The following is a 19309-nucleotide window of genomic DNA, read 5'->3' on the forward strand; positions in this document are numbered from 1 at the left end:
TAAGTTGACAGCCAGCCTGCTTGCCTAAAGAACTGCTTGACATACAAGCAGATCAAACCGCCCGTCAAACACTTAGCAGGTAAATCTACCTTCTCTTTCCATTGCTGGTACGTTTGACGTTGGTCGATGCATTTGTTTCTCAGAACTTAGATGCTAGAGAATGTCACGGCCAAATTGTTACCCTTAAACATAGTGGTAGGTGTTACAGAGACAGTATCGCTTTGAGAAACGGATAATAAAATCCTTGACAACTTGCAACAATAAAAGGTCTCAGATAGGAATATTTCCTGTCGATATCCTGGCCAATTACAATTTTAATAATTACTATCCAAATGTGTCCTGAAGTTTCATGGAGGGCACTTATTCTTCCTCTAATCTCCTAGAAACAGAAAACAAAACAAAACGGGCCTACTATGTGGTGTGCTATGGGGGGTACAGAATTACTTCTGCTTTATAGCACAACTGGGATGAGTGATCATCATAGTATACACATTGGGTACGTTGGAAGCCTTCAGAATGAAGAGTTTTAATAAACTCTTAGATACTATTAGAGGACATCATTAGCAAAACAAAATACTAGTTCAACCACAAAAAAAAGTCTTAATTTCAGCTTTCCTGTTCAGATTGATAATTAGTAACACTTTTCTAAAGAGTTTTCTGTGCCTATAATGAAATTAAATTACACAGCCATCATACAGTCAACTGTAGCTCTGTATATTTTGGTGTGGTTTGTTGGGGCTTTTTTAAAGACTGACACAGATGTCTGCCTCATTTTAGCCTCAAACCATAAATAAATTAGTCTGAAAAGAAAAATTATATCTAGCCTGCAGGCAAGTAAAACATGAAAAAAGTTGTTTGTATGTTTGACCGAGACATAAACACTGGGTTTTTAGCTGTGTATGTGCATGACATTATCATTAATGTCACAAAAAGATAGGGGTTTTTTCCCACAAATACTGCAATTCAGTTTTGGAAAGAAGTTCCGGAGTAGAATTTTAGTCATAGCTACTTGCAAAGCTAGTGTCGGTTTCTTTCCAGATTTTGTAATGATGAAATTTGTCATTGAATAAGAAGTTCAGAACTGAGCAATACCTAAAACGTGCTGAGCCCAATGTCCTTTTTCCAACAGCAGCCGTTAGTGTTTCCCTAGAAAAGCCACAAAGGGCAAGAATATTTGATGCTTCTCTTAACACTTTCCATGCCCTAAGTTATTCATTGCCTTCCTGAGCAAAATGCAGTTTTGTATTAGCTCTTAATGGATTTATTTTTGCTACAGTTGTCCAGTATCCCCTTGAACACATGTAGACTTTCAACATCCAGAAGTTTTTTCTCACCAGACTCTAGAATCTGCTATACGTTGCACAGAGAATCACCTCTCTTTGTTTGTTCTGATCCTAGTTTCTAATAGTATCCTTTCATGCGTCCTCAATTTTGTACTGGAAAAGGCTATGAAAACTGATTCCCATTCACTGTCCTCTGTGCAACTTACTGTATTGTAAGAACCTCCTGATCCCCAGTATGTCTTTTTTTCTGGATGCAGAGTTATAGCCTATTCTTTTATTCCATGTACAGGATCAGTTTTGTGCTTCCATCATCCTCATTGTCCTTTCCTGGACCTTTTCTATTAGTTTTCAAGGTGGGGTGAACTTTGGATTTTTACAGTGCTATAATGAACGTTCTTTGCTTGGTCTCTGTTGTTTTGCTAAGACTTCCAAAAATTTGATTTATGTTTTTGACCACTAGTGAACACTGCACTGACGATGTCATGGAACCATCAACTTTAACCCCAAGGTTTTACTCCTTAGTAGAAATGACTGGTTTAGAATCAATCCTAATTCCTTATATAAATAACGTACATGGGAAAAATAATCTCTCACTAGTTTTAATCTGCTATTGTATTTTGTCTGTTATTTTGTTGCTCAGTTAATATTTTGTAAGATGTTCTGCAAATATTTTTGGTTTACTTATGCCTCCTGTTTCAGTAAGCAGTACAGATAATCTCATTGCTCATCCCTTTTTTTTGAATACTTTGTGAGTATTTTGAATAATGCAGGTTGCAACATAGGCAACAGTGGAACTTCACTAGTGACCTTTCCTCCATTGAGAAAATTATGCATTTAATCCATCCCCTTGTTTTCTGTCTAGTTTCTAACTAATTCTAATTAGCAATATATCTGTGTAAGGCTCTTCCCTCATTGTTCCTATGTTTCCCTAACTTGCCTTTAGAAAATACACTTTCTCTTCAAAGATAGATCAAGTTCATCCAAGTGTCTTTCAATTCTATTCTTTCTTATGGTTTCTCTTGCTATCTATAATTTTTTTTCCCCCCCTATAGTTCTAATTTGTTTAGTGCAGACCTTAAGTTTCCTGAGCTTTAACTGGAACCTTTTATAAAAAAATGGGATTTTATTTTCAATGTTATAGTCTTCATGTATCAAGGCTTTATTGAGACGTATCATTCCATGATTCTGCTTTCTTTCATCCATGCGTTCCTTTAAGACTAGGGTGAATGCTGTCTGACCCTGGTGATTTGCTACTGTTATTTAGTCAATTTGCTTATAAAGTGCTTTCAGATTCAGACAGATATGTACGTCCTTTGTGCTACAAAGAAAGTTGGAAGAACATCTCTAATTTCTTTCACACTAATGAAAAGTGTTAATTTATCTTCCCTTCAGTAGCCTTATTTACTCTGAGTATGCCTTTTATATCTTGATCATAAATCGACCCTGTGGTTTCTTTGGCAGACTTCCTGCTCCTGATAGATTTGAAGATTTATTATTAATTTTTATTCTTTTTGGCAGTTTTTGGAACTCTCTTTTCTGTTGCTGCCTTTGCTGCCTAATTTTGTTTTTCAGTTTTATTTGCTTGTGTTCCTTTTTCTTGTCTTCATATGAATATGATGTCCATCACTCTTTACATGTAATAACCTCTCTTAACCTTCTCTTTAGTCATGCAGTTTTCCTGTTTCTCTTAATCAACCCCTTCTAATAAGCGGCATTCATTGTCTTCTTGTTTCCGCACTTTTCATACTGCCTATAAAGTTTTAATTTTCTTATCTGTCCACTTTATTTTTCCTTTCAGCAAGCTTCCTCACTTTTGCCTAGTTCCCTTCTTGGGATCACAGTTGCGTAAGTGTTGAACGTAAAGCACATAGCGGTTGCTATTACAGACTAGCTTTTTGACTCTTAAAAAAAAATAAATTAACCAGATCCTGCATCCTGTACTCAAGATCAGGACAAGTACTAAGTTTAATCTTGTGAGCTCCATGAAGCAGTGACTGATAGAGACCTACTTTTTATTGACTGCATTATAATCCTTACGTGTATTTGTCTGATCTACCAGAGGTTAAGTGAAGTCTGTTACCCCTGTTAGGTTTTTCATTCCTGTTGCCTCTTTGCATATCTCAGTCATTGTTATCATCCTAGTAGAGTGGACACTAATAAAGACTCTTGCTTGTATTTAGCCTGTAATCTGATGGTTTACTTGTTGAAGTAGTTGCCATATTGGTTTTATTTGACTCTTAAGTTCTCGGTAGCACAAGGCATTTACTCTGCTACTTATCTAGCCTATTTTACCTTTCTTACATACTTTGCATCCCGGTATTATTTTCCTACCTCTCCAGAGTTTAGTTCAGATTTAGCGCAATTTTGGTTTTGGCACCCTGTTTTACGTTTCCTGTTCATGTTTTTCCCTCCCTAACCTGTTCTTCACTTCAGGATACAGAATATCTCTGTTTATATATGTAAGAGGAGCGTCATCCATAATTACACTGTCTTCCGTACCTGTCAACTTTTCCCACACTACAGTTTAAAACTTTAGTTGTGGCCTTCCTGAATTTTAAGTACCAGCAGCTTTTGTGCCTTTACAGTTCAGGTGAAGTCAGTGCCTCCTGTACAGGCTCCCTTTATTTCAAAAATGCCCTCGGTTTCTGATGAACCTGAATCCATCTTCCTTAAGCCATCTCTTTAGGAAGGCATTAAAGCCTTGCCTATCGCCTCAGGGATTACTGAAAGACTTTGGAGAACATGACTTTAGAAGTCCAGGTCTCTAGCTTCCTTTTTTCCTAGCTAATTTTCATACATAGGATGTTGGTACAAACTCAGACCGAACCTGCCTGGTGCTTCTTGGGCTAAGCGGAATTCCTATGGGATGTGCCTCTTTGCACTTGTTCGGTCACACAATTTGGAGTCTTCTCCCTGGAGTCGTAAATGTATCTGTCTATTTGCTTGATGGTCATCTACCACCATTACAGCTGTCTGGGATCTCTGCTTTAAGAAGGGCATTTGCACATCAAGAAAGTCCATTGACATTCTCCATTATGAGAACTACTAATGGAATTCCTTCCCATATCACCAACCTGTTGCATCCTGCCAGAAGACGTGACTTCTGGATTATGTCTGTATGATGTTCCTGAAAGTCTTCTCACTGATCTGGATATATATCCCCTCTGCCTCTGAGGAATGAACTCAGATCTTTGATGCTAATACAATAAAGTGGATAACTCTCATCTTCCATGAATTCTGCCTTCATTTCTTCTGTGAGAAAAGATGGAAAGACAGTCCTTTGACATTGATTTCTGCATCCAAGAGATTTGCAGCTTTCTGTTGAGCTTTTCTCAACAAACACAACATCTGGACAGCCAGACATGTGCTTCTGTCATTGCCTTTGCCTCCTTGCTTTACACCAGTGGTTGGGCATTATTATTATTATAGATTTCTGTTCCTATAGATGACTTTATGAAAATGTCAGGTTAATTTCAATGTACGTGCCTGGAATCAAATATTTGATGGAAACTTTATTCTGTCACCTCTAATGAAAATAAGCTCTCTATTTTAGACTGCATTTGAAACATACTCTATGTGCACACAGTTCTGTTTTCACAGAGGTCATCTTAAGCATGCTGAAACCTGTCAGTTGGGTACTTAATCCACATTTGTATAGAAGATTGGGTTCTAATACAAAAGATTCATGATAACATATCATCAGTTAGTCTTGTCCTTCCAACTCTGCACAGCTGACAGCCTGAAGGAAAAAGCAGAGGCAGGCAGGCAGGCAGACAGCAATACCAGTAAAGTAGTCCACAGTCAGGAACTGTGTTACCAGTAGTCACTCAAGCACACCAGAAAGCAAATGAAATGCTTCATGAAAGCAAATCCAACTAGCAACCCTGAGTTCAGCTAAACTTTTGACTCACGATTATAAGAATATGTTTGTACCAGTATTAGTATATTTATTACATAGTTTATAAAAGGATTTATTAGTGTGACATTATTAGAATTGTATCTGTAGTGTCAGCTATAGAAGCATCATCATTTAGAGTATATTGAGAGAAATATTTTTTAACGTTCTTTGGACCAAGGACTGTGTCTCACTGTGACAGCCATCAGAACGTTACATGCTTTTCCATCAGAATTTAAATAAAATCTAATACTAAGATGTATGTTATTTTATGTGTATGTTTTTATTGTACATGTCTACCAATGCTACCAGTACTTGTAGGCATAATGAGAAATACTTGAATTTAAATCTGTGCGTGTAGTTAATGTATATTGGTGTCCTTTTTCTTTATGTTTACTTATTGCAAGATCCATCATACACGTTGATGTGACTGAATTTTTACTAGAAAATAAACACAGCCATAGCACACATTCAACATTGGCCCGCAGTTGTCTATACTGTGAGTGAGTGTGCTCCCTGGCTGCGTTTCGACTTGTGCCAAATTGTCTGTACTGGGTGTTGGTGTAACCTCAGTCTCGGTTTTGGCCAGTGTCAGTTACAACTCTCTTGAACAATGTTTCAGTCCAAATCAGGAGGTGGTGTGTGTCATGTAGTGTCCCAGTTAGGCAGTTTGGGTGGTAATCATAACATTTTCAAGGAGAGAAAAATTTAGTAGTGTGGGCGGGAGTTTTGCTGTGTTGCTTTGCTGGAGAAAATCCTCCAGCCTGCTTTTTTTTTAGCATATGCATGGCTTGTGAGACTGGAACTGTAAGACAAATAGTCTGCTCTTTGGTTTGAAGGAGAAGTGAAAAATACCTCCCTGAATTTGGAGTTACAAGACGAGACGAACAAAAGCAAAGAAAGGTCCTGAGAAGAGAATGGCACCACAACAGAATGAAGTTAGAAGGGACAGAAAGGAAAGATCAAATAAAAGAGAATAATTACTGCTTAGCACATTTCCCTACAAAACCTGGAATTGAATCCGGTAGTGTCTTGCTTTAAGCATGTATCTAATGTTGAATCTCTTTTAAATTACCCACAGATTTATTTATTTTTTTGAGGGGTCTAGTAGTGAATTTAAGGGTCCAAATGAAGGACTAAGTGGAAACTAGCCTATAGTGAACCATGTGAATTTGTGGGTTTCCCCAAAAATTGCTTTTTAATTTCCTCCTTTAAAATAAAGTTGCAAAGTCAAATATTAGAAATATACAGGTTACTGTCTCTTGAACCTTGTCTATGTGTTGTCTTTTATGTTGGAAGATATGCGGAGGACAAGTTGAAGGGTTACAGGAAGAAAAGGATAGTCTCAATATCTCATGGTGAATCATCCTTCCCCTGGAACAGAGGTGCTTTATGGTCCTAGGTGTGCCATATATGTAAACTAACACCAAGTTAACACTGCTGATCAGGCATTAGGTGCATCTCATCTTCTAATGGGAAATTATGATGTGTTAAAATGCTGAACATTCAAAGCTAAGACTGAAGCTGGTCAACAAGATACTTTTAACAGATAAAGTTCAAACAAATACTTAGAAAAAGTATTTAGGCGTTTCAGATCACTAAAACAGAATTAACTGTCCCTAAATCTTTGTGTGCCTCCATTCTTGCTCTGTAGAATGAGGATGTTTGTGGTAGGCTGTGAAACTAATGTCATTTATGTAACTAATGTCAATATGTAATGTCGTTACCTACATAGTGTACTGGTTACTAGCATAAAAAAAGCCCAAAGTATTTTAGTAATACTACATTTAGAACTAAATTAAATTTGTGTTTTAATGAAATAACATAACACTTGTGCTTTAAAGAAATATCCCTACACTCTAAGGTCTCAAGGCCATATTACTATTAAAAAAATTTTTTAAAAAATCCTGTTATGGCATGTCATACTGCAAAAGTTTAAAATCTTGTCTTGTGTCTATAGTCTGAATGTGTCTGTTTTCCACTTCAAGTCATTGAAATTTTCACTGTATCCGTCTGTAAGATTCGGTCATCTTCTGCCAGGGAAGATGCTTGATCATCCCTGAAAAGTGCTTAAAAAAAGCTAAGTACATTTAACTGCTGGCATCTGTTTCACTATTACACAAATCTCTCAAGCTATTTTGCATTCCTGTGGCTCTTGCCTGCTACCTCTCCAATTTATTTGCATCATTTTCAAAATGAGCGTATCGGAACGAGCTGTATTATTTAAAGTGTGTGGACCACTGCCAGATACAGAAATAATTTATAGTCTCTCTGCAACTTCTTAATAGTCTCCTGATGACGTAGTATTACACTAGTGGTTTTGGCTGTGGCTTTGTGCAGGAACGTAGGTTTTTCTCATACTCAGCGTGACTCATATGTTTAGTTTTTTTGCAAGACCACCTTTTGCCAGATAGAGTGCTTTTCTCTATTTGTTTGAGCTGTTTTCCTTATTACAAGGATGACCTGAAATGACCTTTGACCTTGAAGTGCTCAGTGCTTAGAACCTGTCCTGTTCATCATTACCTTATCACGAGAGCTGTACCTTAAAAACATTGTTGCAATTATTTGAGATTTTTTTAGATCACTGATTTTTTAATTTTTTAAAATAATCCAGGTACTGTCCCTATCCCACAAGAAGCACATTCAGTAAAGAGTAGTCTTATCTCAATTACATTTTGATTCAGAATATTGCAACTAGCCAATTTACATGTGCTTAAAATACCCCATATTATTTTTGAATAGTTTTATGTTTTTAATCCAGTTTTTGTGGTGTGTCAGATCACTGCCTTATAAGGGTTATTACAACACTGGTACTCTGTCATCAAGATTGGAAATTTCATAGCAGTACTCATGTAATTTGAAAAGGTATTTTCATTGATACTTTTCGCCTTTAAAATTGTTCCTCTTTAAATCCTTATGAACTGGTTTTACTTCTGTTCCATAATGGAATGAATGGTTCATTACCAGATTTATGATCATATGAAAAATATAAATATCAAGATTGTTACAATATGTAATGCACATAGATTGCTTCATAGGGCTACAGACTCAATTATATCATCAGTATTATCATTTGAAATGTACCTATCAACCATATAAAAACACGTGTTAGTTGTAGTTGAATGTATAAGATGCCAATAAATAATACCTCGCTTGTCTTTTATAGAATTGCTAAAGCTATTCATGTAGCGGGTTTGTATTTGTTGTCCGAAAATGCTAAAACAATGTAAACTGTCAAATTATTTATTCCATCATCCCTATGTGATGGGATATATTGGAATAATTTGTTTACGGGGTGTAAGTACAGGTGGAGAGAAACATGAATTTAACTAAGCAGACAGGATTTGTGTCATAGAAAATGACTCTTGAGAATGAGTCACTGAATTTAAAGGTAGAGACATAATTCAGATTGGATCTGAACTTTCTCAGTGTTTATGATCATTCTGATGAAAAGTTTTGATGCAGTTCAAAATGAAGAAAAGAACATCTGAAACAATTTCAATTAGCACAGATTTCAGTAAAGCTGAATGATATCGTCTGAAATTGAATCATATAAACCTTTTGATATAAATCAGGTACCATGTGTCGTAATATAATAGTTTTCCGTTTTTAGCACAGACTGGTGTAATACAATGTTCATGGAAACAGAAGAGAGAAATTTTAAAAATGTATGAAAGTATTGTTAACTGTTTTACCATATGTGTTAGTTTTGTCCTGCTAAAATGAGACTGACATGTATGATATATGGTGTTCCCCTTTCCCCTGAGTCAATATGAACATATGTCTACTAAGGTGAGCGTTAGAAAAAGTAATATAATATGTGTCAATATAAGATTTTGGGCTTGACTACTGAAATACAAATTTACATTTATCTGAATTGGTGAAATCATAAAATACCTAATCAGGAAGTATACATATAGCAGTAATCTCATATGTTTCTCATGTACAGAAAAAGAAAAAAAAATTATATGTTTAGGAATTACTGTAAAGATGGCATTCAATGCAGTACCGTTCAGCAGTCTGCAAAAAAGTTCCTCTCAACTCTGTAATTATTGTCAATAGATGAAGTGCTACTATTATGTTGTCAGGCACCGAGAGTTACACATTAACGCAATGTCAAATTCGGCATACTGTTAAACATATGATAGGTTGCTGTAGAAAAATATTGATAAATGTTTATCTTCTTTATGCACTTAAACATGAAATGCAAGAAAATAACCATTTGAAGCAGACTATCACTAAAAGTCTTCTGGCATATACTGCAAAAATTGGTATAGATCTGAAGATATGGATTAGAGAACATTGGTAATTGTGATTGAAAAATGAGAATAAATATCATGTATACATGATAGCTATGAAAATGCACTTCTCAAAGCTCTTCAGATAGTTTTCTCATGTCAAAGCAGTGCAAAAGCATGTAAAAATTTAGGAAGAATATCACCTCAGCAATAGAAAAACATACTAAAAGACTGCATGCACAATTCACACACAAGTTCTGCTCTCTATGGTAAGGAATTAAGTGAGTGCCTATAAATCACTTGAATCATACTTCAGAGCTGAATTTGATCACTCAGATTCTAGGCTACCTTTGAAAATCAGTTTTTTAAAAATAAAAAACAGTTGAGAAACATCTGTGTTTATTCAGATCCTGTGTTTTCACCTAAATTTATTTTTTTCTCCAATTTTTTAAAGCACAGAACTGTTACACTTCGTAGACAACCAGTTGGTGGCTTGGGGTTAAGCATAAAGGTATGGATAACTTCTTGTTTCTTCTTTTAATTTTCAGTATGACTTGTTCACTTCAGTATTAATTGGGATCTCATGGTTAATACGCATCTTTTACAGGGTGGTGCTGAGCACAAAGTGCCTGTCGTCATATCAAAAATATTTAAAGACCAAGCAGGTAACTTATATTTATGCTATTTACTTATATAGTGCTGTAGTATACTTAAAAAAAAAATTAAATGCTGTTGGAGAATTAAAACATATGTATGGCTTACTCTTTCAGCCTCACACTATCTGTAAGCCTTTCTATAAATGTTCAAATGGTCCATGTGCCTTTGTGTTGAATTTAAAATCTATAAACTTTTCAAGTCTTTAGGACCTGTACTTGAAATTTTACTGGTAAGTAAGAGCTTCAGAAAACATATTTTTTATTGCAGTAAGACAGTTGTGTTGTAAACAAAATATTTAAAGTTACTTGTGAAAACAAAAAAATGACATAGGAAATCTATTGATGTGCTTAACTTTAATAACCCAGAGGATAAAAAATACAAACCAGACATATTTTTTCCCTACACAGTGATTCACTGCTATATGGGATGACTAACTGTGCCTAGTTGCAAGCAAAGAGTGATTTGTGATGTTTATTATGGTGATGACAACACAAGATCTAAATCAGTGTCGTCTATCCCAGTTAAGTATCACATTGTCATTTATTCGCAGAGAAGAGGGGGAATGGAAACAGGTCCCTGCTCAGGGAAGTAGGTGAATCCCCTCCCGGTCCCTCCCACCTTCCCAGTTGCCCTTGCAGAACAGATATGAAGTCCTGCAGGAGAACTGGCTGTTGGAGAGGAGGATGATACACCCAGGCCAGAAATGTTAGAAAAACGAAGTCGCCATGGACCCAGCATCACAACTGGCTCCAAAAGGAAAAGCAGACGGGTCATTGTTGTGGGTGACTCTCTACTGAGGGGGGCAGAGGGGCCAATATGCCGTCCTGACCCACTTCACAGGGAAGTCTGCTGCCTCCCTGGGGCACGGGTCAGGGATGTGTTGGACAAACTTCCTGCCCTAGTAAACTCCTCTGACTATTACCCCCTCTTAGTATTTCAGGTGGGTAGTGATGAAGTGGGTAGAAGGAGCCCAAAATCTATTAAAAGAGATTTTAGAGCCTTGGGGTGGCAGCTTAAGGGATCAGGAACGCAAGTTGTATTCTCCTCTGTCCCTTCAGTGGCAATCATGAATGAGGAAATTAACAGGAAGAGGCATCAGGTCAACTCGTGGCTCTGGGACTGGTGTTATCGGCAGGGCTTTGGGTATATGAGTCACCTGACCTGCTGGTGGCAGGTGGGGTGCACCTGTCCCAGAAGGGGAAAAGAATTTTGGGGCAGGAGTTAGCAAGGCTCATTGACAGGGCTTTAAACTAGATATGAGGGGGGAAGGGGAGATAACTGGGCCTGTCAGGAATAAACGCAAGGGAGGCATGCCAGGGCTTGAAGGATGGTTGACTAGCGAGGACTCTCACTCTGCCATTTCATTTGAGAGAAGGGACAGACGTTTGGTAATCATGGAAGCACCTGGGAGGGGTCTGGTAGGAAATGGGGCCCACACTCATAAAAAGGTGCTGGAGTCATTAGCACATCTGAAGTGCATCTATACCAATGCACGCAGTATGTGCAACAAACAGGGGGAGCTTGAAGCCATGATGCACCAGGGAAACTACGACATAGTGGCTATCACAGAAGCATGGCCTCACACGACTGGAGTGCCACAATCGATGGCTACAAGCTCTTCAGGAGGGACAGACAGGAAAGGAGAGGCGGAGGAGTGGCCCTGTATGTTAGAGAATGCTGTGAGAGCTCGGAAATCAAGTATAGTGATGATGGGGTGGAGAGTGTCTGGATTAGGTTAAGGGCCGATAAAGCTGATATTGCTGTGGAAGTCTGCTATAGACCTCCCAACCAAAGCAGTGAGGCGGATGAAGCTTTCTATAAGCAGCTGGGGGAAATCTCGCGGTCACTTGCCGTTGTTCTTGTGGGGGACTTTAACCTCCCAGATATCTGTTGGGAATACAACACAGCAGAGAGGGAACAATCCAGGAGGTTCCTGGAATGTGTGGAAGATAGCTTCCTCATGCAGCTGGTAAGTGAGCCAACAAGGGAAGGTGCCCTCCTGGGCCTGCTTCTTGTGAACAGGGAAGAACTTGTAGGGGAAGTAAAGGTTGGTGGCCGTCTAGGGCACAGTGATCATGAGATGGTCGAATTTCTGATTCTTGGCGAAACAAGCAAAGGGCTTAGTAAAACTGCCACCTTAGACTTCCAGAGGGCAAACTTTGACCTGTTCAGAAGACTGCTGGACAAAATCCCTTGGGAGGCTGCCCTGAAGGATACAGGAGCCCAGGAAGGCTGGACATACTTCAAGAGAGAAGTCTTAAAGGCACAGGAGGAGGCTTCCCCATGTGCCGAAAAACAAGTAGGCAGGGAAGGAGACCGGCCTGGCTAAATAGGGACCTTTGGCTGGACCTCAAGAACAAAAGGAGAGTCTATGACCTCTGGAAGAGGGGGCTAACTGGGGAGGTCCCAGTGGACTGGAGGGTAGCAAATGTAGCACCCATCTAGAAAAAAGGCAGAAAGGAGGATCCAGGAAACTATAGGCCTGTCAGTCTGACCTCGGTAGCAGGGAAGGTCATGGAGCAGATCATCTTGAGTGCCATTACAAGTCATATAATGGACAAGCAGGGGATCAGGCCTAGTCAGCATGGGTTTAGGAAAGGCAGGTCCTGCCTGATGAACCTGATCTCCTTCTATGACAAGATCACCTGATCATTGGATGAGGGAAAGGCTGTGGATATTGTCTACCTAGACTTTCAAAAAGCATTTGACACTGTCCCCCATAGAATTCTCATGGAAAAAACTGGCGGCTCATGGCCTGGATGAGCATACGATCTGCTGGATCAAGCACTGGCTGGATGGGCGGTCCCAAAGAGTGGTGGTCAATGGAGTTAAATCCAGCTGGCAGCTGGTCACATGTGGTGTCCCTCAGGGCTCAGTGTTGGGACCATTTCTGTTTAACATCTTTATTGATGACCTTGATAAGGACATAGAGTGTATCATCAGCAAGTTTGCAGATGACATGAAGCTAAGCGGGAGTGTTGGTCTGCATGAGCATAGGGAGGCTCTACAGAGAGACTTGGATAGATTGGATTGATGGGCCAATGTTAATGGAATGTGCTTCAACAAGGCCAAGTGCTGGGTCCTGCACTTGGGCCACAACAACCCCATGCATCGCCACAGCCTTGGGGAAGTGTGGCTGGAGAGCTGCCTGGCAGAAAAGGACCTGGGCGTTCTAATTGACAGGCGGCTGAACATGAGCCAGTAGTGTGCCCAGGTGGCCAAGAGGGCCAATGGCATCCTGGCTTGTATTAGAAATACTGTGACCAGCAGAAGGAGGGAGGTGATTGTCCCCCTGTACTCAGCACTGGTGAGGCCACACCTTGAGTATTGTGTCCAGTTCTGGGCACCTCAATATGAGAGAGATATCGAGGTGCTGGAGCAAGGGCAGAGGAGGGCAACGAAGCTGGTGAAGGGCCTGGAGAAGAAATCTTATGAGGAGCGATTGAAGGAGCTGGGACTGTTTAGTTTGAGGAAGAGGAGGCTGAGGGGAGACCTCATCACTCTCTACAACTACTTGAAAGGACACTGTAGAGAGGTTGGTGCTGGTCTCTTCTCACAGGTAATTAGCAATAGAACAAGAGGGAATGGGTTCAAGCTGCAGCAGGGTAGGTTTAGGCTGGACATGAGGAAAAAATTCTTCACGGAAAGAGTGGTCAGACACTGGAATAGGCTGCCCAGGGAGGTGGTGGAGTCACCATCCCTGAATGTGTTTAAGAGTCATTTAGATGTGGTGTTAAGGGATATGGTGTGAGGGAGAACTTTGTAGAGTGGGGTTGATGGTTTGACTTGATGATCCCAAGGGTCTTTTCCAACCTAAATGATTCTATGATTTAACAAAAGGAACCTTTGAGGAATCGTGTCAGACCTTGTACTGGTCTTGGCAAATTGGAGAACTGCTCTGGAAAATAAGGGTGCCCTTCACTAAGGAAAAGTAGAACCATCGCACGTGGGTGGGCAGTGCCTTGCAACGTGAACTAAGGGTCTTAGGTGATCAAAAACAAAGTCATATTTTCCTCTCTGGTGGACAAGGAAATGGGGAGTAGTTTTTTCTTTGCTTTGCTGAGGCATTCTTTTACATACTTGAAGATTTGTCATGTTTCTATGGTAAGCTTCTATGTGTTTCTTCTGTTCTCTAGAATAAATGTACCTATTTCACGTAACCTTTCCTGCAAGAAAAGACAGAGCACTGCACTGTGACCCCCAGTGCATGTCCTGCTCCTTAAAGGACTCAGAGCCACTGATGTGGTCTTTTGAACTCATCAGCCTCTCTTCCTGCTTTGCAGCAGTGAAGATTAAGCACATTTGCTTGGCACCATGTTCAGCCTTGTGCTTTACTAAATTGCAGGCTGTGCTTGGTTTTCTCCTTTGCATTTTCTTTAGGGGGTCCTTATTTTGCTTGAAATGTAATACACAGACTTGCTAACCCATTTTCAGCTGATACATAGTGAGTATTGAATGGATTGGCTATGCCGGTATCCTGTTGGAAAGACTGCTTCAAGTTCCTTGTGTACAGTGCTTATATATATTCCAGTATGATAGTTCTTTTTATGATATTGTTTCTGCAGTGAGCAAGAGAAGATGTTTTTATGTCAGTCGGGTTATTGTATATGGAACAATAATAGGCTCCTTGAATACACAGCATAATAAACTACACCAAGAAAATAAATACATCATAATAATAAAATTAATAAAAGCATTCAGGTCAAAGGAAAGTAACTCAGGAAATTAATCACCAACAAAGAAAGCTATCTTCTGCCCTCTTAGGATGTAGTACCTTCAATCAAGGTTAGTAGAGAGTTTGTATATAAAATACTTCTGTGCGGAGTTTTGTATATCGTAGGTATTTTTTCCATGAACTGTATTTATTTGTAGAATAACAAGTGCAACAGCCATTTTATGGGTTCGGCTGTTTGCCTCAAATTTGAAAATCTCTCCTCAGGAGATACTTGTTTTAAGATCTTGTATCCTTTTGTCAAAGGAAGCTCCAAAGTGAGTAGTGGTTATAACCAGAGGCAATGCTGTATCACAGTAAGCCCATATGCAATGCTCATGGCTGAGTCAGTGAAGGGCATGAAGACATTGACACACCTGACAAGGTATGAAGAAGGTAGTCTATATAGTATCGGTTGCGTCACTGGCGGGAAGAAGAGCCCCAAAAGCGGGAAGAAGAGCATCTCAGCCCTGCTTTCAGTGTGGGCTGGGGCTGGGTGCAGTGAACTCCTGAGGTCCCTTCCAGGCTGAGTGATTCCACGATTCATTTAGTGCTGCAGATGCTAAAGATCAGAGATATGTGATATAAATGCTTTTGTGGCACAGTGCTTCCTGCACTCCCATTCTAATTACTGAAGGCCTGTGAAACAGAAAACAGCGTGGAGTTTTTTATTTGTTGGTTTCTTCTAGAAAATGAATATTTCTAAAAAGAGTAAAAACATTTTGGAAGTCCAGAACCTTCTTATGCTGCGAATCTTTTTCTTTGGATATGATCTCAAAAATCTCAAAGTGTTGCCATTAGTCAGTATAGGAAAAAGGTAATAACAAAAGCTGTTCACAGTGTTACTTCGATAGTATCATATTTAACTGGTAATTAATAGTAATGAAGAAAATATGTCCAAATTTAATTCACAGATTACCTTGAGGGAAGATTTCTGTTTTAAGATTCTAGCGCTTTAATGTTATAAGAAACAATCTGGTAATATTATTTAAGGGAAAATAACAAGTTCTAAAAATATGTGCATTCATTCTCCCTCTCTATACATGAATGCACACATACACGTAGTTCAATACATATATTTTTATGTATAAAAGGATATCTGGAAAAATATTCATGTTGGTTATAAAGAGAGGAAATGTTAAGCATGAGGGAGAGATGAGACTCATACAGATTTATCTCAAACTAAATTTTTGATTGAACATCTGTATGTACATAATGTGAATAAATCACCAATGGACTTTCATTATACAAGGTACTAATAACCGTGAAACCGATAGGCTGGCTTCAAAGGTGGCTTTGAGTTTAGTGAGCTGCTCCAAGCAAATACACTGAATGAAAAAGAAAAAAAAAAGTTGTATCATGCAGTAACATTTGAAAATACATTCAGTTACCTGATAAAGAAGGGATTTCTTATCAGGAATTTTACTATGAGGGATTTTACTATTTTGGGTCCTTGAGTAAAATGGCCAAACTTACGTGAGTAAAATTGACCTTACTGACTAAAGTACTGATTTCCTAAAATGTCTGATACTGTTTGTGAAATGTAATGCCCATCGTAGGACAACACTGCAAAATCATATTTCCAACCTTACTTTGTTTGGTTACACTGCTATTTTATAGTTCCAAAGCTAGAAGTTTAATAGAATAAAGCAGTTGCTTCTTTTTTATATCTGTACAACCTTGTGCTATCCTAAATAATGTAATTAATCAGCTGTCATTGTACTCTTTAAATTTTTTTTCAAATATAGAAGTGATTTTGTTGGTATTGACCTAAGCAGCAGCTGAAGGCATTTGCTCTTCAGTTGTTGAGACAGGGTGAGCGTTTCAATTTGATTTGATTTCATTATTCAACACAAGCACTTCTGTAGCAACAGTGGTAATAAATACTCTTCTTACAGTTTTGACGCTCTTAGAGACTTCTCAGCTGTGATCACTGTGTTTATAACTTTCAGATTAAGGTATCCTAGATCACTCTAGTCAATAAGACTTTCCTGAACAAGTTCACTGAAACATACACAGAATCTCAGTTAAGGAGCATAGCTTTACATTTCTGAAAGACAAGATTAAGTGGTCAGCTAATGTCCAGTGTATTGCAAATCACAGTAAAGAATGTCCTGAGTTTCTCCTGGGCACATGCCCTCCTCAACAATATTAAGAGCAATGCCAATGGCTCATCACTGAGTTTCCACCCTTTACATTTTTTCCTGTGGATTCTGTCTTCCAGTCTAACAAAGGTTACATTTTTTTCATACCACCAAAGCTTTTGCTAAAGCTAATTTCAGAGGGACAAAAGTCCTTTGCCAGACACAATGAGAACAAGTAAAGGCAAACACATTTATAAATTCAAAAGTAAAGTGATATAATTAGCTACAGAGTAATTTTAATCCCGTAGGTAATTATTTCACTTCCAAAGCAAGGATTTTTTTTTCCTACCCATGTATCAAATCATCCACTTGACTCAGTGTATTAGCAGCATTACTAATAATCACCCAGATTATGAAAAGATACTATTGATGTTCAGGCTTCTCAGTAAGATTTTCGAAGAGTGATTCATGGTTTCTCTAGGGGTTTATGTAATTTAATACAGCATTGCTTCCCTGTGTTTTCCTTTTGAAACTGGCTTAAGATAGAGTAAATCATTGTATAGTAGTTGGTGATTTCCTAATAGCTTCTAGGTGTGTATTATTTTTATATATGTGTTATAATTAGTATTAACAATTTATTTATAGTAAGGACTGCAGTAGGTTTACAGTCAAATAGATGGTGAGTCCTGTTCTCAGAGACGTGTAACTGAATATCCTGAACTTTGAAAGGAATCAGATCAGTCAGGCTTTCAGTCAGGCTTACTTGTACAGTGAATCTGTAAGAAATTTTGTCAGATCCATTAAATATCCTTTAAAGAAGCCTTATACACAATATATGAGTAAAGTGTATGACCTTTCATGTGTTTACATTTTTCTCTCTGTTACCTGTTACTCCCATTTTTAATTGCTAAAGAGTCTTTAAAAATTTGTGGAATCTGAAGGGTGGAGACTGTAAAAACAAATGGACTTTGAAATTTAACTTCATCAGACATACAAGTGATTTACTGCATATAGTACTGGAAATTTTATTTGTACAAAGATCAAGCAATCAAATTTCTTTTTTGTGTTGCAAAATTATCAAGTTAGCAATCACATTTTGTTACCTTGATACAACTTTCCATTTTCTTGAGACCTGCTGTAATAATGTGGCTATTGCTGTGAGCTCTGCACATACCTCATGCAACATGTGGAGTCAGATAAGCAGCAATGATGAAGCAGAACAGTGGGCTTAGCTCACTGAGGTGTGATAAAAGTATTCAAATAAAATTTAATAAAACCTGGTGGAATGGGGATAGTTTGCATTTTGCCAGTTTCAAAAAAGATTCTCTCTTGAGAGCCAAAAATAATAAAACCTTAATTTGAAAGCATTTTCCCACCTTCTGTGATAAAAGGTGACTTATAACTCACATTCTGCTGCATTGAAAAATCTTCCATTTTATGTACTTAGTCCATTTCTGACTGGGGATGCCACATACCCCGGCAGGATTGGAACAAACTCAGGACGTTAGCCACTGAAACATTCTTGGCTTAAATCGTGTGCTCTGCAAACACAGGCGGTGTCCAAATATCACATCCTGGCTGCCTGCGTTGAGGACCATCTGTTTGGAGGACATGAAGTCAGTTTGATGAGGGCTTTTAACAGTTTCACTTACACTTATGTGCCAAGCAAAGACGGTTTAGTATGCAAGCATATGTGATACTTCTCCCATAGATATTTTTTTCTGTGTTGCCTCTGGTCATCCACAAGGGTGGTACAAGTAGGGTAACCAAGCCTAGTTCAGAACAAGTCAGTGGGCATGATGTGAGATTACGGTCAAGCTGCACAGCATGGTTATATTCGTAGCTGATGTTCTTCATTCCTGCAGCTGCACTCACCTTGGCTTCGTCAGCCTTGGAGGTTCATTCCACTGGGCCAGCAAGGTCAAGATCAAGGATGAGTTAAGCCCAAATGGAGGTATTTGCGTTTATAAGGAAGTTGGAATGGATCAAAAATTTGTGTTATGCCTTATGCTAATGAAGGTGAAGACTGAACACAAGGCCATCTTTGAACATAAGAAAGGCCTCATTTGAACATAAGACATCTGAAGATGGATGGCATTTAATATTTGTACACCGTTCCTAATATCACTTTCAAATGTCTTCATTTTTTTTTTTAGGATTATTCATATTTTCTATCATTAATTTTTAATTATCTTTGCTAGTGTTCTTCTTCTGTATTACTGGAAAGCTAATGTGATCTGAAGATAGCATCTGCTCACTGTTCTCTCTCTTGGACCTGTGCCTCCAGCTCTAAATTTATTTTCAGAAGGCACAGAAGAACATTCTTAGGATTTTGGATTTATCTTTTTATTGTTACCTCTTCAAGACTAGGCGGGCTGCAAAAGGCAGTACCTCTTAATCGAAAGGACATCTTAATGAACTGTTAAAGATCAGTCAACAAG

The 19309-nt window shown here is 38.5% G+C and overlaps 1 protein-coding gene across 1 annotated transcript in view; it reads left to right on the forward strand.

The window, feature by feature from the left end:
* SNTG2 (syntrophin gamma 2) overlaps positions 1-19309 on the forward strand; it is a 276316-nt gene that overhangs the window by 125833 nt on the left and 131174 nt on the right. The window contains exons 3-4 of the mRNA XM_054195752.1: positions 9871-9927; positions 10024-10081. Coding sequence (XP_054051727.1) covers positions 9871-9927; positions 10024-10081 — 115 coding nt within the window. The remainder of the gene's footprint in view (positions 1-9870; positions 9928-10023; positions 10082-19309) is intronic.

Source organism: Rissa tridactyla, chromosome 3, assembly GCF_028500815.1.
Source record: "Rissa tridactyla isolate bRisTri1 chromosome 3, bRisTri1.patW.cur.20221130, whole genome shotgun sequence".
NCBI lineage: Eukaryota > Metazoa > Chordata > Aves > Charadriiformes > Laridae > Rissa > Rissa tridactyla.